We start from the raw sequence: 23,478 nt of genomic DNA, 5'->3' as shown, positions 1-23,478 counted from the left end.
AATAGGATACTAGCTGGGCTTGGGAAGAGCATAGAAGACACCAGGGAGCCCCTAACACAGAGATAAAAGACCTAAAAACTAGTTAGGCCAAATTGAGAAATGCAATAGCTGAGATTTGAAACTGACTGGATGTAATGACCATAGGATGGAAGAAGAAGAGGAATGAATAAGTAATATAGGTAATGAAATTATGGAAAATAATGAAGCTTAAAAAGAAGAAGGAAAGAAAAATATTAGATCATGAATATAGACTTAAGGAACTCAGTAACTCCATGAAGCATAATAACATACATATCATAACAGTCCCAGAAGAAGAAGAGGGAAAAGGGGGCTGAAGGTTTATTTGAGGGAATTATAGCTGAAAATTATCCTAATCTGGGGAAGGAAACAGACGTCCAGATCTAGGAGGTACAGAGAACTTCTATTAAAATCAACAAAAGCAGGCCAACACCAAGACATATTGTAGTTAAGTTAGCAAAATAATGAGAAAAAAAAAAAAAATCCCCAAAGCAGCAAGACAAAAGAAGTTCCTAACTTACAAGGGAAGACAAATAAGATTAGCAGCAGATCTTTCCACAGAAACTTAGCAAGCCCGAAGCAAGTGGCATGATATATTTCAGGTGCTGAATGAGAAGAATATGCAGCCAAGAATACTCTATCCAGCAGAGCTGTCATTCAGAATAGACAGATAAAGAATTTCTCAGACAAAAATGGAAGGAGTTCATGACCACCAAGTCAGCCCTGCAAGAAATATTAAAGGGGACACTGATTTGGAAAGAAAGACAAAAAGCAAAGACTAGAAAGAGAGAAAAATCTCCAGAAACAATGACAAAACAAGTAATAAAATGGCACTAAGCTCATATCTATCAATAATTACTCTGAAGTAGGTAGACTAAATGCTCCAATAAAAAGACATACGGTGCTACAATGGTTAAAAACAAACAAACAAACAAACAAAACCAAGACCCATCTATATGCTGCCTAAAAAGTGAGACTCTTTTTAGACCTAAAGACATGGGCAAATTGAAAGTGAAGGGATAGAGAACCATTTATCATGCCAATGGATGTCATAGAAGAGCTAGAATAGCAGCACTTATCTCAGACAAACTGGATTTTAAACCAAAGACTGTAATGAGATGAAGAAGGGGACTATGTCCTAATAAAGGGGTCTATCCAACAAGAAGATTTAACAATTACAATATTTATGCCCCCAATTTGGGAGCACCCAAATATATAAAACAATAACAAATGTAAAGGAACTCATTGCTAATAATACAATAATAGTAGGGGACTTTAATACCCCACTTGGATCAATGGACAGTTCATCCAAGCAGAAAATCAACAAGGAAACAATGGCTTTGAATGACACACTGGACCAGGTGGACTTAACAAATGTCTTAAGAACATTTCATCCTATAATTCTGGAATACACCTTCTTTTTGAGTGCACATGGGGCATTCTTCAAACTAGATCACATACTGGGCCACAAATCAGGCCTCAACAAGTACCAAAAGATTAAGATGATACCATGCATATTTTCTGACCACAATGCTATGAAACTTGAAGTTAACCACAAGAAAAAATTTAGAAAGACCACAAATACATGGAGGTTAAAGAACATCCTACTAAAGAATGAATAGGTCAGGGGGGCGCCTGGGTGGCTCAGTGGGTTGGGCCTCTGCCTTTGGTCGTGATCTCAGGGTCCTGGGATTGAGCCCCGCATTGGGCTCTCTGCTCTCTCTGCCTGCCTGTCTGCCTACTTGTGATCTCTCTCTCTCTCTGTCAAATAAATAAATAAAATCTTAAAAAAAAAAAAAAAGAATGAATAGGACAACTTGGGAAATGAAAGAAGAAATTAAAAAAATAATACATGGAAACAAATGATAATGAAAACACAATGGTCCAAAACCTTTGGGATGTAGCAAAAATGGTCATAAGAGGGAAGTATATAACCATACAAGGCTGGTCTCTTTCAAGAAGCAAGAAAAATCTCAAATATGCAACCTGACTTACACCTAAAGGAACTAGAAAAAGAACAACAAACAAAGCCTACAGCCAGCCAAAGGAAGGAAATAATAAAGATTAGAGTAGAAATAAATGATATAGTTGCTAAAAAAAAAACAAGAGAACAGATCAATGAAAACCAGGAGATAGTTCTTTGAAAGAATTAATATAATTAATAAATCGCTAGCCAAACTTATCAAGAAGAGAAAGAACCCAAATAAATAAAATCACAAATGAGAGAAAAAAACCAACACCACAGAAACACGATCAACTAGGATGTTATGAAAAATTATATGCTAACAAATTGGTCAATCTGGAAGAAATGGATAAATTCCTAGAAACATGTAAACTATCAAAACTGAAACAGGAAGCAATAGACAATTTGAAACAGATTGATAAACAGCGAAGAAATTGAATCAGTAATCAAAAATCTCCGAACAAACAAAAGTCCAGGGCCAGATGTCTTCCCAGGGGAATTACAAATGCTTAAAGGAGAGTTAATACCTATTCTCCTCAAACTATTTCAAAGAATAGAGAAGGAAGGGCACCTGTGTGGCTCAGTCAACTAAGCGTCTGCCTTTGGCTCAGGTCATGATTGCACAGTCCTGGGATTGAGCCCCACAACAGGCTCCCTGCTGAGCAGGGAGCCTGCTTATCCTTCTGCCTTCCCCCGCCCCACTTCACTCAGGTTCATGCTCTCTCTCTCTCACATAAATAGATAAAATCTTAAAAAAAAAAAAAAAAAGGAAGAAAAACTTCCAAACTCATCCTATGAGGCTAATATTACCCTGATTCCCAAACCAGACAAAGAACCCACTAAAGAAGAGAGTTATAAGGCCAATATCCCTGATGAACATGGATGCAAAAATTCTCAACAAAATGCTAGCAAACAGAGTTTAACAGTGCATTAAAAGAATCATTCACCATGATCAGTGATTATTCCTGGGCTACAAGCATGGTTCAAAATCCACAAGTCAATCAATGTGATACACCACATTAATAAAAGAGGTTAACCATGTGATTCTCTTTTTTTTTTTTTAATTTTTAATTTTTTTTTAAAGGATTTTATTTATTTATTTGACAGAGTGACTACAAGTAGGCAGAGAGACAGGCAGAGAGAGAGGAGGAGGCAGGCTCCCTGCTGAGCAGAGAGCCCGATGCGGGGCTCTATCCCAGGACCCTGAGATCATAACCTGACCCGAAGGCAGCAGCTTTAACCTACTGGGCCACCCAGGCACCCCCCATGTGATCCTCTTAATAGTTGCAGAAAAAGCATTTGACAAAATGGAGCATTCATTCGTGTTAAAAACCCTCAACAAAGCAAGGATAGAGGGAACATACCTCAACATCATGAAGCCGTATCCTAAAGACCCATAGTTCACATCATCCTCCGTGGGAAAAAACTGAGAGCTTTCCTTCTATGGTCAGAAACAAGACAGAGATGTCCACTCTCACCGTTGTTATTTCACTTGCTACTGAAAGTCCTAGCCTCAGGAGTCAGACTACAAAAAGAAATCAAAGCCACCTAAACTGGCGAGGATGAAATAAAACTTTCACTCTTTGAGGATGACATTATTCTTTACATGGAAAACCCAAAAGACTCCAGCAAAAAATTGCTAGAACTGGTGCATTAATTCAGTGAAGTCCTAGGATGCAAAACCAACATACAGAATTCTGTTGCAGTTCTATACACCAATAATGAAGTAGCAGAAAGGGAAATCAAGGAATTGATCTCATTTGTAATTGCACCAAAAACAGTAGGATACTTAGGAATAAGCCTAACCAAAGAGATAAATCATCTGTACTCTGAAAACCATAGAACGCTTATGGAAGTAATTGAAGAGGATACAGAGCAATGGGAAAGCATTCCATGATCATGGAATTGGAAGAACAAATATTCTTAAATTGTTAAAATGTCTATATTGCTCAAGGCAACCTACACATTTAATGCAATCCCTAATAAAATAACACCAGAATTTTCATAGATCTAGAGCAATCTAAAATTTGTATGGAACCACGAAAGACCCTGAATAGCCAAAGCAATCCTGAAAAAGAAAAAACTGGTGGCATCACAATTCCAGACTTCAAGCTATCTTACAAAGTGGTAATCATCAATACAGTATGGTACTAACACAAAAACAGACACATAGATCAGTGGAACAGAAGAGAGAACCCAGAATTGGACCCACAACTATATGGTGAGCTAATCTTCAACAAAGCAGGAAAGAGCATCCAATGGAAAGAAGTCTCTTCAACAAATGGTGTTGGAAAAACTGGAGAGTGATATTCGTGAGAATGAAACTAGACCACTTTCTTACACCATACACAAAATAAGTTCAAAATGCATGAAAGACCTAAATCTGAGACCGGAAACCATCGAAATCCTGGAGGAGAAATAGACAGTAACCTCTTTGACATGGGCCATAGCAGCTTCTTACTAGACATGTCTCCAGAGGCAAGGGGAACAAAAGCAAAAGTGCACTGTTGGGACTACATCAAAATAAAAGTTCTGCATACTTAAGGAAACAACCAACAAAACTAAAAGGCAACCAACAGGATGGGAGAAGATAGTTGCAAATGACATACCTGATAAAGGGTTAGTGTCTGGAATCTGTAAAGAGCTTATCAAATTCAATATCCAAAAAACAAGTAATCCAGTTAAGAAGAGTTTTTCAAAGAAGACATACAGAAGGCTAACAGACACTTGAGAAGATGCTCCGTATCACTCATCATCGGGGAAATACAAATCAAAACTATAATGAGAAATCACTTCACACCTGACAGAATGGCTAAAATCAGCAACAAAAAATAAGTGTCAGTGAGGATGTAGGGGAAAAGGAACTCTCTTGCACTGTTGGTGGGAATGCAAACTGGTGCAGCTGTTGTGGAAAACAGTCTATTATGCTAAGTGAAATAAGCCAGTCAGAGAAAGACAAATACCAAATGATTTCACTTATATGAGGAACTAAGAAACAAACAGATGAACATATGGGGGGAAAAGAGAGGCAAACCATAAAACAGACTCTTAACTATAGAGAACAAACTCAGGGTTGCTGGAGGGGATGTCGAAGAATGGCTTAAATGGAGGATGAATATTAAGGAGGGCAGTTGTGCTGAGCACTGGGTGTTGTATGTAAGTAATAAACCACTAAATTCTCCTGAAACTAACATTCTTGAAGGCTATGCATCTATAATCATTCCTGAAGTGAGATTTTTGTTGAGTATTTATAATGGTCCTGTTACCCAGTTAAGGATTAAAACTCTCTAATTGAAGAAATCTTGAGTTTTCTTTTCACTACTTTTCTTGAAAAGAGGATATTTTGCAGAAGTAGAACAATACATCTTAGTCATAGAGGTGATGCAACAGATTCCCATTCCTTTCACTAGATTTTAGGGCAGAGGAGCAGAAGTATGGATTGTAGTTTGACTTAATGGAGTAGCTGACCTTCACGCGTCACATTTTGTATGCTTGCCTTTATCACATTTATTTATTTATTTTATTTATTTTCCAAGATTTTGTTTATTTATTCGAGAGAGTGAGAGGGCAGGAGACAGATCTTGAGCAGAGGGGAGGGGTAGCGGGAGAAGCAGACTTCCTGCTGAGCAGGGAGCCCAGTGCAGGACTGGATTCCAGGACCCTGAGATCATGACCTGAGCTGAAGGCAGACGCTCAACCCACTGAGCCACTCAGGCATCCCTTTATCACAATTTTTTAAAGGTAAGAAATGTATTATAAGTTATAAATATATGCATAAAAAGATTAATATATAAGATCTTATGTGGTGTTTTCAACTGAAATAATATAAGCAGAACAGTAATTCTTAATATATGGGAGAACCTTGTTACTCCAGAGGTGTGTTCTTTAGTTGAGAATTTACTTTGTGCATTGAGAAATGTCATTTATGAGAATGGGCTACGTATGCACATGATACATAAAAGTGATAGAGAGTTGAGAACCATTGATTATAGAAGATGCCTGTGCTGGGATTCAGGGCCGTCAGTTCAAGTGGGCATACATGAAAGCTCTTTGACTTCTGCAGTGCAATTTTGTTTTGCCACCCATTCACCTAGGAAGTATGCAGAGCAAACAGATCTTACTCACAGTGCAGTCTGTGGGTACATTTAGCACTTACAGATGGTCTCAGATGTGAAGAATCTGCACTATAGACTGAAAAATGTAGACACTTGCTATTCAGGATATCCGCTTAAAAGAAAGTATTCGTGATTTATTCTTTTAGATTTTTCAAGTGTGTTGACTAAATCAGTTCAGATCATTAGAAGGCCATCTGTAGATTAAGTTTGTTATTTGGCAGGTTTTGTTGAAATTGTAAAGTTGGAGCAAACTTTTAATGGGCACCCACTACTTTGTTAAGTGCTCTAGACACAAAAATAAATAAGACATGACTCTTATCCTTGAGCAGCTTTTAACCCATAAGAAAAAGACCCAGAAATAGATAGCAATATGTAGTAAATGCAGCAATAAGATATGAATGGGATATAATGTGAGCTGTCTAAAAGAAAGTTTGGCCTGAAAATTCAAGGATGACTTCCTGGAATTTGTGCCCTAGGAGCGCTGTCTTGATTAAAGCACATTATTTAGCCAGAAATATTTGGATGCCTGGTAAGGAAGACCTTCTAGGCAGAGGGAAACATTGGGTGATGGGAAAACAGCATTATGTGTGTGGTAAAATATATTCATTTATAAGGGTGGGAAATGATACAAAATGAGATTAGAGAGAATATAGAGGCTGGATGATGGAGGGCCGTTTAGGTCATTCTAACTTTGTATTTTCTGCTTTAATCAAAGGTTGGTATAAGAGATATTTCTACAGTTATGGTAAAAGTGTCTTCTTGGACATGATTTATTATGTTTTTCAGGGTATTTTGTGTAAAGATTTAGGCCATCATTAAGAGTTGTGCATGTGCATGTGTAACCGTTCCTTTTTTTTTTTTTTTTTTAAGATTATTTATTTGGGAGAGAAGGAGAGAGAGCACGCAAGCAGTGGGAGGGGCTAAGGGAGAGGCAGAGAAATCCTCAGGCAGGCCCTGTGCTGAGCACGGAGCCCATAGCAGGGCTTGATTTCAGGACTCTGTGATCATGACCTGAATGGAAATTAAGAGTCAGACACTTCTCCCGCTGAGCCACCCAGGCACCCACCCCTTCATTTTTTTCATTCTTGTCTTTGGAGAAGGTTAAAGCTTAGTTTTTCATTTAACTGTTGTATATTGTTTTTGCTTTGGTGTTCTGATGGAAGGCATCTTCTCTACCCCATTTCAGCCTTTGACTTTTCTGTTCCTATTACTGTTCATCTATTTTACTCTGTTGTCATGTATCTGTATCCGTTTCCTCTGTTTCTACTAAGACATAAATTCCTCAAAGTCAGGGAGCATGTCTATTTCATATTTTTAAGTTTGGCCATATATTGAGTGCTTAATAAATTTTGAATGAATTAATACTTGATTAATTCATGTTTGCTTCATTTACTTGTGTCTGTTTTTAACTTCTCCCTCAAGGTTTTTTTTTTTTTTTGGTAAATGTGTAGGATAGATATAAATAAGATATAACCACTAAATGTTATGGGCTCCATATATCTAATCTCTTAAATCATCTGTTTCTCAATATATGAAGAGGACGATATAATAATAGCTACTATTTTTTGAGTGTATACTGTATTCTATGTAGCTTCTCTTCAAATTGACCTTTCTCTGAGCCATTGCATATGTTGTTCCTTGTTTGGAAGGTATTTTCATCAGGACTTCTGCTTGCTGCCTTTTCCACATCATTCATTCATTGATTTTTATTTATTTATTTGATGAAGATTTTGTTTAATGAGAGAGAATGAGAGTGAGAGAGCACAAGCAGGGGGAGTGGCAGAGGGAGAGGGACAAGCAGACTCTCCACTGAGGCTTGATCCCAGGATCTGGAGATTATGTCCTGAGCCAGAGGTGGAGGCTTAACCCATAGAGCCACTGAGCCGCCCTTTTCTCATCATTTAGATCTCAGCTCAAGGCTTAGGTGTTACCTCTTCAGATAGCCTTCCTTGACCACTTTCTGCTAAAGTAGGCCCTTTCTTCTCTCTCAGTTTTTTCTGGAAGTCTTCCCTTACACAGTAAGGCAGCGTTAGTCTTTCTGTCATCTTGTTCTGATGATACTTTGAACATACCATTCTAATAATTCTTAAAATACCATATTATAAATATGGTCTTTTAAATTCATTTCTCTCACCTTCCAGAGTGTGAGTTCTTAAGGGGCAGATGGTATTTTATTCTTTTTTGAGTTCCCATTGCCTAGTATGTGGCAAGTGTTAAGTAAATATTTATGTAATAAATGGAAATCTCTTTGAAATGTTAGACTCAGTGAAGAACAACATATTTTTTGTTTTTAAAATCTGTTAATGGACAGATAGGTGATATAGGGGTGAATATGTGTGCAGAACAGACTTAACATAGCAGGCTTCAGACTGCTATCCTTAGAGAAGGCTATTTGCAAGGTCAGCCCTTGGCTGGTACTGGGAAACAGATTTTGAGAGGGTTCCCACCATTCCCTAATTGAGAAGAGTGGCTCACTGTGCCTACACTATTTCTACTAACAATATGGTTTATGCTGAACACCTACTTTCCTTCTGGATTCTGGAATTTTGGTACATGCTAGGCGGAGGGTACTTACAGGATCAGCCCCAATAAAAACCTCTCTAATGAGCTTTCCTGGTAGACAGCATTTCACATGCTTTGTAATAACTTGTTGCTGGAAGATTTAAGTGTGTCCTGTGGACTCCACTGGGAGAGAGAGGACTTTGGGAAGTTTGCACCTGGTCTCCTCTACACTTCACCCAGGGTGCCTTTTCCCTTTGCCAATTTTGCTTTGTTTCCATTGTAATAAATCATGTTTATTACATGATTATTATTACAGGCTGAGTCCTCTGCGTCCCCCTAGAGAATTATTGAATGTGGGGATGATCTTGAAGACCTCTGACTTAATAAGATAGATAAATCTTTTGTACTTCTAATTATGGGACAAATGACAGATACTAAATCAGAAAAACATCATGAACTAATAATGCCATTTAGACAGTCAAAATTGGTTGATTGGTCTGGGTAGCTACTTTAGATTGGGTGTTCAGCTAAAAATTCTCTGAGGAGGTGGCATTTGCACTGAGACCTAAGTGACAAGAAGAAGCCAGCTGTTGGAAGATGGGGAAAGAGCATTTTAGGAGAGGAAATAGTGCAGCGGCGTGAAGGTGAAAGTATGCTTGGTGTGTTTGAAGAATAGAAAGGAGAATGGGGGTGCCTGAGTGGCTCAGTGGGTTAAGCCTCTGCCTTCAGTTCAGGTCATGACCTCAGGGTCCTGGGATCGAGCCCCGCATTGGGCTCCCTGCTCAGGGGGATTCTGCTTTCCCCTCACTCTCTGCCTGCTGCTCTGCCTATTTGTAATCTCTCTCTCTGTCAAATAAATAAATAAAATCTTAAAAAAAAAAGAAAGGATGGATCACTGAAGGGTAGGGGGCAAGCAAAAAAGTGGTACAATACAGACATGGACAGATATAGCCAGGGGACATCATGTAAATACTTGTAAGCCACAGTGAGGAATTCTTTTTTGAAGGCTTTACAGGGTTTTTAATCTGGGAAGAAGAGACAAAGATTTGATTCCTGGTTTCAAAACCTCGCTGCAGCTTTATAGGAGGAAAATGAAGTTCAGTAGAGTGGGGATGGAAGCAAGGAGACCATTGGGAGAATCTTACAGTGATCTTGGCCAAAATGTTGGGGGCTTGGGTGAGGGTTGTAATGTGGAGAGGGAGAAAAGTAGATAGAATTGAAATACGTTTTGGAGGTGGAGTCAGCAGCGTTGGGCAATCAAATGTAGGCGGTGAGGGTAAATAACTTGTCCATTTCCGTTTGAACAACTGCATAGATAATGCTGTCATTTATGAACATGGGGGAGGGGAGAACCAGGCAAATACAGGTATGTGAAGAAAACTAAGAATTTTTTTTGAAAGTTTATTAGGTATCCAAATGGAAATATCCCATAGGCAGTTGATACATAGGTTCTGAAAAAGCGTGTTTCTTATTTTATTCATCAAACATCTGTTGAGCGCTTACCAGGTGCTAAGTACTTTGATAGGGTGTGGAATGCCATGAGGACTAGAATACAGTCTCCTATTTAAGCAAGTTAAGTTAGTTTCGAGAGGAAGGCAGGCAAGTGTTCAGGCCATTACAGAGAGACACATTATCATAGGACCATGCAGAGAATGCTTAGGTCCGCTAAAATGGCACTTATGCTCTACAATTTTCAGTTTTTCTCAAAAATCCATAATTTTCTGTTACTTCCACAATTATATGTTTACTGTCACTGTTGAATTTTAAAGTCCATATGTGTAAGAGCCAGCCTATATCAAAAATTAACCTGTCTCCTTTGGCGGTTTCTGCCCTTTTTCTCCCAGTGTGTTTCATACTTGGCAATCTCTTCATCAGTTAAAATGCTTTCCCTTAGGAGGGGAATCTAAAAAAATCCCAGTGCAGAGATGCACCTGCTTTCACTGTTACTTCCTTGACTGCCTGATTTCATGTGGCTGCTTTGGCTAGTCTTGTGGGCATTTCCCCTTCCTTTCTCATTTCCTTTTGAGTATTTTCCCTTGCAGAGTTACACTCTTGGTTGAAGAGGCTCGTCTGTCCAGTTAGAGGACTTGTGAGTGTATTATGCAGCCCTGGTGGGTGTTAGTGAGCTCCCTTTCCACCATTAGTTAAATTTGAGTATCCTGAGGGGTTCTTTCTTCCCTTGCTTCTCTTTGCTTGTAATTATCTCCAACGCTTGCTTAGTTTTTTCCCTCTAATTGATTGGCTGCCTTTTAAAAGTCATTCTTTGATAAGTTTTAAAATATTCCTTTAGTATAACTATTTTCATATGTTCTTTCTTATAATCTGCCAGACACTAATTTCCTTCTTTACCACCTGTCCAATTATTTTGAAAAAAATCCTCGATAATACATTGAAATAGACACTGCCCCAACTTTTTATTATAAAACTATACTAGTCTCCCCAAACACATCAAATTGTATACATTAAATACCTACAGCTTTTTGTATGTTAGTCATATTTCAATTTAAAAAAATGAGCAGAGAATTAAAATGCATTTCCAAACCCCTGAAAATGCAAAATGTAAATAAATAAATAAATAAATTCTAAGTCCTTTATATCCCAGAAAAATGTAAAATGAAACACACATAAATACACGAAAGGATATATTAGCCTTATGATTAAGAAAGTAGTTTGTTGGGGTGCCTGGGTGGCTCAGACGATTAAGCCTTTGGCTCAAGTCATGATCCCAGGGTCCTGGGATGGAGCCCTGCATCAGGCTCCCAGCTCAGTGGGAAGTCTGCTTCTCCCTCTCCCATTCTCCCTGCTTGTGTTCCCTCTCTCGTTTTGTCTCTGTCTGTCACATAAATAAATAAAATCGAGTTAAAAAAAAGAAAAGAAAAGAAAGCAGTTTGTTTAGGGGCACCTGGAGGACTCATTGGGTTAAGCATCCAACTTTTGATCTCCATTCAGATCTTGATTTCAGGGTCATGAGCAACCTGCATTGGGCTCCTCACGCGCACGCACGCACGCACACACACACACACACACACACACAGAAAGAAAGAAAGAAAGAAAGTGGTTTGTTTAATGTTAAGAGCCTTATCCTCTTTTTTTCCCTCAAATGTAACCTCACTTCTTTCCATTGTAGTTATCTGTGCAAATTTGTGAGGTTTAAAAAACAATGTTACAAAGTGAAAAAAAAAAAAGTAAGATTCTTGGCTGCCCCGCTTCTCTTGAATATGGTTGACAGATTTCAATGATCACTGATACATTTTTATTAATCACTTATGCTTAGTAACTACAGGGACTATTAATTAGAAACCTGTAATTAGATTGAGAGTGACAGTGATGATGATTTAGTTGGAAAGAAATCATGCAATTTGTGGTGTCTTCCACCTTGAATCTTCTCTCTCTAATAAATCACCTTGCTTTTGACAGTGGGAAATGTTACCCTACTTCAAATTAAGGATGATCTTTTGTTTTACCTTCATGGTTTACATTTGTGTATCAGCTTATATATAGAACAAGTATATTCTGACTCTCGTGTGAAAAATGAGAGACTATTTCCAAGGTCATACAAATGTGACAGCTTTGGCTGTCCAAAATGACATTATTTCCTACTAAGTAATCAAAATAAATCAATTTTACACTATTCCAGGTTGACACATGTCATTATACAGACTTGTATTCCTACAGGTTTTGCCAGATGAGTAAGGTTTTGTTTTTTTCTCTCCAATTGTTTAGAAGAGAGTTTATAGTAACCTTTGATTACCTATATTAATTTCAGCAAACAATACGTATTACAAAAGAAAATTAAGGGGAAAATCATTGAAAACCCACAATAATCACATTTTATATGTGGTTACTTATTAGTTCCTCATTTTATGAGTAATTCTTCAGTTGAAAAGAAAAATGAGGTTGCCTGGGTGCCTCATTTGTTAAGCATCTGCCTTTGGCTCGGGTCATGATCCAAGGGTCCTGGGCAATCGAGTCCCACATCAGGCTCCCTGCTCGGTGGGAAGCCTGCTTCTCCCTCTCCCACTTCCCCTACTTGTGTTCCCTCTCTTGCTATCTCTCTCACTGTCTCTCTCTCTGTCAAATAAATAAATGAAATCTTTATTTTTTTTTGAAGATTTTATTTACTTATTCATTAGACAGAGAGAGATCACAAGTAGGCAGAAAGGCAGGCAGAGAGAGAGAAAGGAGGAAGCAGGTTCCCTGCTAAGCAGAGAGCCTGATGCAGGACTTGATCCCAGGATCCTGAGATCATGACCTGAGCTGAAGGCAGAGGCTTAACCCACTGAGCCACCCAGGCACCCTAAATGAAATCTTTAAAAAAAGGATTTTGTGCTAATTTGCCCCTAATTTTGTCATTTATTTTTAACTTTATTTGAAAAAAAAAAGAAGCATTGTGTTGTGTGTATATGTATATATTTTTCCTTTTATGGTGTCTGTTGATACTAGTTCTGAAATTTTCCTTTTATGACTAGGATGAAAAACATTGCTAATAGAAACTCCCTGTTTCAAAGCAGGGAGTAGCCAAAGTTAAGAGAGAGAGCACTTAAATTAATTTGACTGAAATGTCATACATATTTATTTTATTTGATCTAATAATCTACATTTATTGAATCTTAATTTTGGTGTTGCACAGTTGGTTTCTGGTCTCTGCATGTTAGAAATCAGTGAATAATAAACAATAAACCTAGGATGCTTTTTTTAGTTACTTTGAAGTGCTGGGCAGGAAACTGAGGATTCAGTAACAATAGAAATAATAAGAAATGATACCTAACACTTGAGTACTACTGGGTGACCAGCACCATGTTTAGTACCGCACATGCATTCTCATTTATTTTTACAATACATGATTAATATGGTTATTTTCATTTCACTGATGTTTAAAGAAAGTTGTAGTCCTATAGTGTGAGTTTGATGTGGAATCCTCTGTTTGGTTTTGGTTTCTCAAGGAGAAATTGGATTGAAATTGAATTGCAGGGAAATTGAAATTGGGAATGAGACTGTGCATGGAAAAGAATGAAGTTAGGCATTTTGGAGGAGTCTCCAGCCGTACTCCCTGAGTTAAGCAGAGTCTCTCAGAGACCTCTTCTAAAGTAAAAGAGTTGAAGCTGTTAGGTGTAGATTCCCCCAGCTCTCTCTCTTAACATCGTTAAACTTATCCAAAGCCCCATATTTAGTCAAAATATGAGAGGTCCTTCTGGTCAGTCACTCCCTCCAAACCTGTGCAGTTTCATGTCTTTTTAGGGAGTTGGCCTGATTTCTCATCTTTCTCTTTCCAATGTTTTCTTTCCCAATTACCTTAAGTGTGTCAACGTATTCTAAAAATAAAACAGTAACAAAGAAATATTTCCATTTATTCCACACTTAAGTGCTACTATGTGCTAAGTGCTATTATATAAAGACAAGATATACTCCCAGCCCTCACAGAGCTTGGTTTCCAAGAATGGGAAGAACATATGTAAAACATGAAAGTTATGGATATTAAATGCCTGAATGAATAATGAAAACAGGCATGTGTTCATGGAAATCTTACAGATATTATTGTAGGAGTCTATATAGGAGTCAGAAAGGAAGAGCTGGCCAATTTTCTGGGAAGTGGGGCTTGATAAAGGAAGCGTAATGCTTGACTTGACCATGCAGTTCTTTTTAGTTTTATTACTCTCACCTTCGCACATTTCATGAGCTTCGATAGAGATAATCTACATTTATAGTTGCTGCTTCCTGCTGAAAACTTGCACTCCGGCTTTTCCCCTGTACTGTACATCACAGGAATTCAAATTTCTTGAATGAAAACAGCTTTTCATAGTTAACATGCCTGCCTTTTGCAAGGCACTGTAATATATATGTGTTTTGCATATAATAACTTGCTTAATTGGTACAACTACAGTGTTGTTGTTATTCCCATTTTACAGATAGGCAGCTGAATCACAAAGTGATTTAACCAGGATCACAGCTAATAAATGGTGGAACTGGGTTTCAGAACCAGGCATTTTCACTCCGGAATCCATTATGAATGACTGAATGGACCTGGTTCCCTTTACCCATGTTTGCATATAGATGCCTACGTACTAAAGTTTACTAATTTTCAAGGCATGTATTTTTTTGTAGGTATAATGAATTTTTCTTTCTTTCATCTTCTCCACTCCAGTTATCAATTCAGGAAACTTTTAACATCCTATGGCCAAGTACTAATATAGGCACTGGGAGTATAGAAATAAAAGTTTTTCCCCATTGTCAGGAAACGTAAAGTCTGATAGGAGAGGTCATAGAAGAAAATAGATCATTGTAATATGGTGTGATAATCACTAGGATAGAATATGCCCAGAGGAGTAGTGCATCCAGAAAAGGGTAATCCTCACTTGAATTTTGGTGTAAAAAATAAGATTTACCTAGGAGGATGGGAATCCTAGCCTTCTATCATTGTTCTTCTTTTTTTCCCCCCCTAGGTAGAATGGAATACAGTTGATTTTTTGTTTTTTTTGTTTTTTTTTTTTACAGTTGATTTTATAAAACCTTCAGAGTTACCCTTTTACATACCACATTGTTCTGTTGTTGCCTCTCTGCCACATTCTACTTGCTAACCTTCTCACTGTTTCTTACTGCACTTTGGTTTCCAGTGTCTTTCTCTTTCCTTTCCTTTCTTTCCCTCCCTCCCTCCCTCCTTTCTTTCTCTCTCTCTTTCTTTCTCTTTCTCATTCTTCCTGTATACTTATTTATTTGAGAGAGAGAGCATGGGAGCCAGAGAGAGAGCGAGCGAGCACATATGGGGAAGAGGGATTGGCAGAAGCAGGCTCCCCCTGAATGGGGATCCTGATTCGGAACTTGATCCCGGGATCCTGGGATCGTGACCAGAGCCAGAGGAAGATGCTTAACTGACTGAGCCACCCAGGTGTCCTCTAGTATCTTTTTCATTCTTTTTTTTTCCCCTTAAGTTTATTTCTTCCATTGTACCTAGAAACTCCTTTGTATCTAATACAGTAACTTTATTTCGGTTGAATGCTATTCTTAGGATTTTTCCTCTTTTATAGAACCCCCCTTAATATTTCCTGCAGTGTCGGCTTGGTGGTCGCATACCTTGCCGGTCTTGGAAACTCTTTATCTCTCCATCCATTTTGAATGTCAGTCTTGCTGAATAAAGTATTCTTGGCTGCATGTTCTTCTCATTTAGTGCCCTGAATATATCTTGCCAGCCCTTTCTGGCTTGCCAGGTCTCTGAGAACAGGTCTGACGTTATTCTGATGGGCTTTCCTCTGTACATAAGGAGCTTCTTTGTCCTAGCTGCCTTCAAGAGTGTCTGTCTACAATTATGATTCCTCATTCTTACTATGAGGTGTCTCGAGGACTTTCGAGATTCTATAATCTTGGGGGAAGACCGTTCTGCCTCTAGTACATGAACGTTGGTTCCATTCGCGAGATTGGGAAAATTTTCAGAAAGAAAGACTTCAGAGGTAACATGATGTCAATAAAAACGTATCTATCAATAATCACTCTCAATGTGAATGGCCTAAATGTGCCCATAAAATGACACATGGTTGCAGATTGGATAAAACGACAGGACCTGTCCATATGTTGTCTACAAGAGACCCATTTCGAACCTAAGGATACACCCAGACTGAAAGTGAAGGGATGGAGAAGCATCTTTCATGCCAGTGGGCCTCAAAAGAAGGCCGGGGTAGCGATTCTCATATTAGATAAATTAGATTTTAAACTAAAGAGTGTAATCAGAGATACAGAAGGACACTACATAATTCTTAAAGGGACTATCCACCAAGATGATCTAACAATTGTAAATATCTATGCCCCCAATATGGGAGCAGCCAATTACATAAGAAAACTATTAATCAAGATAAAGAATCATATTGATATGAATACATTAATAGTAGGAGATCTTAACACACCTCTCTCAGTAATACAGTAACTTTAATTTGTTTCTTTAGCTTCCTTTCTTCTTGTCTAACAGAACGGCCAGTAGGTATTTGAAACCCAGGGTGACTTGTTTCTGCAGCAAGGAAGATAGATCGGGCTCACTTTTGAGGTCACTAGGATATCAATTTATTTTTATTCTTCCTGATTGTCAAGGGGATTATACCCCTGAAACCTGACCATTAAATCTCTTGCTCCCAACTCAGTGTTTTGGTGTTTTTTGGGCATGTTGCTTTAAATGGGCCTGCATTTTCCATGCTTGGCTCTGGCTTCTAGCCATTTACTAGATGTTGACACTTGGCACAGACTCGTATCTGCTAAATGCCAAGCATGGTCTCCTATGAAAACATGGTAAGAAAAGAAACAAACAAACTATAAGGAGTGGTAACATTTGACTCTGACTTTGAATTCTGAATTCTCTGTCTCCATCACCTGCCCAAGCAGGGTAACCTTGAGCAAGTTACTTAACCTCTCTGTGCCTCAATTTTCTTACACTGAAAGTGGGAAATTGAGTAGTTGACTACCTTATTAGGTAGTTTAAGGGATACAGTGAGTTAGTGTCTGTAAAATTTAAGAACAGTATTTGGAATAGAGAAAAAAAAAAGACATTCAATAAAAGCCTACAATTCCTGTCTTCTTTGGCTAAGTCCTATTTTTTGTCCAAATATTTGGCTCCTGACTTGCTGTGGTTTCTGCCTTAATTGTTTATCAGGGATCTAGTTTTTACTTCAGTGTATGTGCCCATTTTACCCTCTCTTGTTGAGGTTCTCCTACTAATCTAGGTGTTTACACTTCTAATCCCTTTTTGTGGTGGAAAATAACTTGGCAGATTGTAAGGGAAATAGTACCTTGTTGTTGTCAATGATGTTTTTTTGGCATTTTATTAGGGGTTTATAATAATGAAATAGGCTTTTGTTTTCTGTAGCAACAGGGATTATTTAAAAGATAAAAGTCCTTTCCCTATGCTTATTATAGTTATGTGTACTTATTTTAAAAGATAAGAATACTTATAGAAAAGCAACTTAAAAGTGAAACACGTGTTCCCTTAATATTTATTGAATGTCTACTATGTGAGAAGATACTGTTAGGTGCTGAAACATAATTGTTTCTTAATAGTTTGGTGTATAATCTTAAACAGCTGTTTTTAAAGATCTTTGTAATCATATCAGTAATATAACTTACTGAAATAAAACTATACTTAAAAATTACTTTACTCCTTTTTTTTTCTTGTTTTTCGTCTCAAATTAATGTATTTTAGATGGTTTTCAAATATCGTATAAAGATCTAGTCAATTCTTAAAACTGTTGGGTGGTATTCTTTGGAATGGGTGTACCATAATTTAGTTAATGCAACTTCTTTTTTTAAATAAAGATTTTATTTATTTATTTGAGATAGAGAATTAGAGAGAAAGAAAGCACAAGCAAGGGTAGGGGCAGAGGGAGAAGCAGACTTACTGCTGAGCAGGGAGCCCAACACAGGGCTCTATGCCAGGATTCTGGATCATGACATGAGCCCAAGGCAGATGCTTAAACAACTGAGCCACCCAGGTGCCCCTAGTTAATGCAGCTTCTGTTGAAGAAGTCCTGATAGTTTTCAGTTATTATTACAAGCAGTGATACAATGAATTCCTTTTACAGATATCTATATGGCATATGTGTTCCTGGAGAATAAATTTTTAGAAGTGGAGTTGCTGTATCAGATGATATATTAATTTGGACTCTTAGATTACTCTTCTATAAACATCAACTTTCTTGGCCATTCCCCCCCCCCCCTTTTTTTTTTATCAACACTAGATATAATTATTCTTTATGCTCTCTGTTTTTTTCTGTTTCATTTTTTTTTAAGATTTTATTTATTTATTTGACAGACAGAGATCACAAGTAGGCAGAGAGAGAGGTCGAGGCAGGCTCCCTGCTGAGCAGAGAGCCTGATGCAGGGCTCGATCCCAGGATCCTGGGATCATGACCTGAGCTGAAGGCAGAGGCTTAACCCACTGAGCCACCCAGGCGCCCCTCATTGTTTTAATTTGAATAAAAATAATTGAGATAAGGCTTTCCTTAACATCTTTATTGGCCAGTTATTTTTTATATGACTGTACTATGTTTAGGTCCTCGGCCCAATTTTCTATTGGATTTTTTAGTTTATTGAATATTAGGACCATTTGTCAAAAGTTGGGATTTTTTTTTTTGTTTTTGTTGTTTAGTATACACTATATCTTGCTTCATATCCGCTTTTAATTTACAGGTAGATTTCTTAATCTTTCTTATGGCATCTTGGTTTTGTTTTATTCCTTTCCCAAAAAGAATAAGAAGAAATGGATTCTCTGTGTTAGTAGTACTTTCTGATTTTTATTATAATCAAGATTAATGATTTGTTTCCTTTTTTTCTTTTCCCTTTTCATTGTGTTCTTAGATTTTGGTCTTCAATTTGGCATATACAACTTTAGCAAATACTTTGGAACCTTGGTGTGTTATTATTTACTATGGAGCAAAATAGAGTATAAGGTGGGACTGTATTGGACCCTGCTTGATTGAAATCCAGTTTTTATTATAAGCACTCATACTTGGTACCACTTTATAAGAAGAGTGATCCACAGTCTCTGTTTGCCTCAGAATAGTCTGTTTAACCTTTTTTCCAGTGTAACTTTTAATAGTCTCCTTTTTCACTCTCAAAAAGTACCTCAGTCTAGAGGAAAAATTACAAGGATTATAAAGGATGGTTATTTACATCGATAGTTTTTTAAAATATTTTAATATTTAAGGCTTTAGTTGTTTCTGTTTACTTTATTCCTCTAATACTTAGAAATACTTCATTTGGTTTAGCTTTTTTTTTTTTTTAAAGATTTTACTTATTTATTTGAGAGAGAATGAGTGAGAACATGAGAGAGGAGAAGGTCAGAGGGAGAAGCAGACTCCCCAAGAAGCTGGGAGCCTGATGCGGGACTCGATCCTGGAAGTCTGGGGTCATGACCTGAGCCTAAGGCAGTCACTCAACCAACTGAGCCACCCAGGCGCCCCTTGGTTTAGCTCCTTAAAAAATCTCTTATTTCTCTTATATTCATGATGAACAAAGTTCACAGAATTGCTTATGTAAGGTATTTGTAGAGCAGTGAGTTTAGTGTATACCTTCTTGACCTTCATTCCAGTATCCAGAATAATGTTTACTTTTTGAACAAAGTGTCCGAAACGTGTTGAAACATTTGTCTATGCGTGTGCTTATATTTTGGTTATACTTTACTAACTACGTGATAAGATCTCTTTGTGTGAATATGACCAAATCTTTTAACCTGGCCAAATAAACCTTCCTTTATTGTATTGTTTTTTGGTGTTCGTGCTATCCACCTGTATGAATTAGTTTATACTTGGATCATTGGCTTTCTAGTATGCTTAGTAATAACTGTTCTTCACACCGATCCTGGTGAGATTCACTTAATGCCAGTCCCTATTGTACTGTAACAACGTTGATAAGATATTGGTTCTTGCTATGAGCCAAACAGATTTTTATCTAGCTTATCATTCAGGTAATACTTCTTCAGACTTTTCTTATATAGTACTCTGTCAGAGTCCTTGTTATAATGTAGGTAAGTTTTGCCTATTGTATTTCCTTTCTCCACCAGCTCTGTTACCACTTAAAAAAGATTTACTCATTTTCATCACTAATGGAGTGCTGTAACTCAACCAGTTGTATTCTTTCTGCAACTGTTACTTTATATTATGGGATATTTTATAAAGTTGCCATTTGAAAAAGCCAAATATTTTAATCTTTCCTTCAGTCAAAAATATTTGTACTTATGAATTCCTTTAGTCAAAAATATTTATGCTTATGAGTATATCTTTAAAACCTTAAAATTTTCTTATATTTCTAGTTGTTTGGTGTTTGTATCATAATATATATATTTCTCAGTGTTATATATTGATATAAATATATATCTGACTCTTGATTTCATTGTTAGCATCACTAATAAAGTATTAATATTTGCAAATATTAATTTCATGATTAGAATATCACATAGGAATTTCTAATTGTGTTACCATTAGCTTTAAAATTTTACCCTCTTGGGATAGAGTTTTTTATATATAGGTATTTTCAATTTCATACTATATAAACTGTGAATAGGAATTTTCATAAAATGTTTATGCTTTGAGAATATATTTAGGCACTAAAGATAAACTATATTAATGAAATTTCTACTGTTTTTTTGCAATGGGCATAATATAAGCAGAAGTTTGTTTTATTAGACACATTGTCATGTTTCTTTCTTTATAATACATAAATAGCAAATATATAATACAGTGTTCTTCATTTTTATTTTTGTGTTTCTTCTGCAGAGAGTGATAATGAACTCTCAAGTGGAACAGGTGATGTGTCTAAGGATTGTCCTGAGAAGATCCTGTATTCTTGGGGAGAACTGCTAGGAAGATGGTAAAATTTATTTTTTGTATTGAAAATTTTATATTTACATAGTTGATGTTAATTTGTCTTATTAATTAAAATATGTATGTTTATCTTAGTATTTTATTTTATTTTTTTAAAGATTTTATTTATTTATTTGACAGAGAGAGATCACAAGTAGACAGAAAGGCAGAGAGAGAGAGAGAGAGGGAAGCAGGCTCCCCGCCGAGCAGAGAGCCCGATGCGGGACTCGATCCCAGGACCCTGAGATCACGACCCAAGCCGAAGGCAGCGGCTTAACCCACTGAGCCACCCAGGCGCCCCTATCTTAGTATTTTAATGTACTTTAAAAACATAAAAGTTAAAACATAATTCATCAATACTCTATGTTTGGCTGGGTCTTCCATCCAGTATTGTTTTATTTAACTTACTTTTGGAAGATACATTTGCCTTATTATTTAATTTAGAAATAACATTGCCCAGAGTTGTCAGCTATATGTAAATATCTATTGTTAAGGGGTTATATTTCCTTTCTCTGCTAAGTCTATTACCATGAAAAGGGGCTGTACTGCTTAGAATTACTCATTTCACCACTGATTATAAACGGTAACCAGTCTGTTTTATTCTTTCTGACTAAAACTGTTACTTTATATTTTGGAGTATTTTATCTAGAACTACAAAAAAGGATACTTTGTTTATACTTATGAATATTCTGTTTATATCTATTACAGGTAAGTTTTTTTAAAGAGGTAATCATAACTATAATTTGTTAGTAAAATTTAAAAATCTTGCCAACAAATGATTCTGCCATACCATTATATAGAAACTACCATTTATTATTGAGTATACATATCAAATTACATGCATGCTGGTGGTCCAGAAGAAGCTGCTAAATCTGGGAAGAATTTCAGACATTTTATATGGTAAAGTAGAAGAACAAAGAATTAAAACTTTATCTTTTTAAGAGACAAACAAATATACCTCCTGAGAGGTTCCTTATTTAATTTAGCAGATTATTTATGGTTCTGAGGATTGGAAAACTCATGCCTTCTCACTGTAAAATCTGGAGAATAGTTTGTCAACTTTCTGATCGAAGTGCCAAATCTTTTATATTTTAAGGAGTTGCCCTAAGAGTAAGGGAGGGCTTGCTGCCTCCCCTAATTAAACAAAGAAAATTTAATCTTATTTATCTCACACATACAGATGTAAAATGAACGCATCTTAGAGAGTTTATTTAACTCATTGATTAATGGGAGCCATTAAGATATTAGAACCAATCAGTGAGAATTCAGTTTAGAGATTTATATTCTCTTCCTAATAATTCACTTGCATTGTCCTGAATAGGAATTATTTTCATGGCTATGGACAAAAAACTTATGCATTGTTACCGGTTTTCTGCCCATCTGTTGAGAGTTGTAAATTTGCTTAAAGACAAATAAAGGCATACACCTCTGTCATATCAGATAATTCCCAAAAGGGGCAACATAGAAAAGGTGTTCAGTAGTCTCTTTAACCCCATTTCAAAAACCTTTCACAATTTTTCCCTATACTATATCCAGAAGCTAATTGACCACCTTCCTAAATTTATGTCGTATATTCTTACTGATTTCATGTAGTGTTATTGCCCCATTTAAGATGAATTTTCATTTTCTGTGGCCCTGAATTAGTGTTAAGGTTATCCATGACACTTGTTAAAGGTGATAAGGACGACTTTATTCAGGGAGGGGGAGCTATCACGATAGGTATAGGAATCACTGAAATGAGGTCTTGCACTAGGGGAGAGGGATTGGGCTGAACTCCAGATACAGCAAGGAACAGTGCAGATTTATAGCCAAGGAGAGGGTGGATGTCAGCAGATGGAAAGTGACTGAGAGGAAACATCAGAGGTGAAGGGGTTCCTGGCTAAATTCACCTCACAAGATTCTTGCTTAAGGTGGATAAGGGTGATCAGACACCTGAGGATGGCAGAAGATGAGGAACTCAATTAGAAATGAAGGGTGATCAGATACTGAGGGTGGGGGGTCCTGGCTAAACTGACTTAGTAGGATTCTTGCTAAAAATGGACAATGCAGAGATGAACATGGAAGCTTCCAAGTCAGGGGCTGTTTGAGGAAAGAGTTCAGGTGAGCCTGAGTAGAGCTCTGTGAAAAAGAGAATCTTTGTCATTAGTTAATAGAATTTTCTAGGACAGTTATATCTTGGGAGTGGGGAAGGGGTGCTGGTCAGAGCAAGAAGATTGTTAGAGTCCAGTTGGGAAAACAGAAGCCCTGACAGCCTTTTCAGCTAGAGGGGTATTAATGCAAGTAATTGGTTTCTAGCGTGTTAGAATGCTGAACGACAGAAAGAGGGCATTGAAAATTCCAAATAGTAGGAAGCAGCAGTATCCTCTAGAGGTGGAGAAATAAAATGGAAGAGGTATTGTGAACAGAATCTAGGAGCTCAGTGGAGGTTTCCTGAGGAGCTGGTGCAGGGACCTCTGAAGAAGGCTGCCCAGCTGGTTGCTTAGGCGCTGAGGATGCTCAGAGCAGCTAGGGTTTAGAAGGAGCTGTGAGGGGAAGGGACATTTCATTA

The 23,478-nt window shown here is 37.2% G+C and overlaps 1 protein-coding gene across 6 annotated transcripts in view; it reads left to right on the top strand.

Annotated features, from left to right (window-relative positions):
• The window catches only part of RABGAP1L (RAB GTPase activating protein 1 like), a 763,170-nt gene that overhangs the window by 187,215 nt on the left and 552,477 nt on the right, over positions 1-23,478 (top strand). For all 6 annotated transcript variants that reach the window (XM_047704248.1, XM_047704249.1, XM_047704250.1 and 3 more), the window contains exon 12: positions 20,844-20,937. In XM_047704248.1, coding sequence (XP_047560204.1) covers positions 20,844-20,937 — 94 coding nt within the window. The remainder of the gene's footprint in view (positions 1-20,843; positions 20,938-23,478) is intronic.

Source organism: Lutra lutra, chromosome 15 (assembly GCF_902655055.1).
Source record: "Lutra lutra chromosome 15, mLutLut1.2, whole genome shotgun sequence".
NCBI classification, from domain to species: domain Eukaryota; kingdom Metazoa; phylum Chordata; class Mammalia; order Carnivora; family Mustelidae; genus Lutra; species Lutra lutra.
The sequence above is the reverse complement of the archived record's forward strand: the minus strand, read 5'-3'. Positions and strand labels throughout refer to the sequence as shown.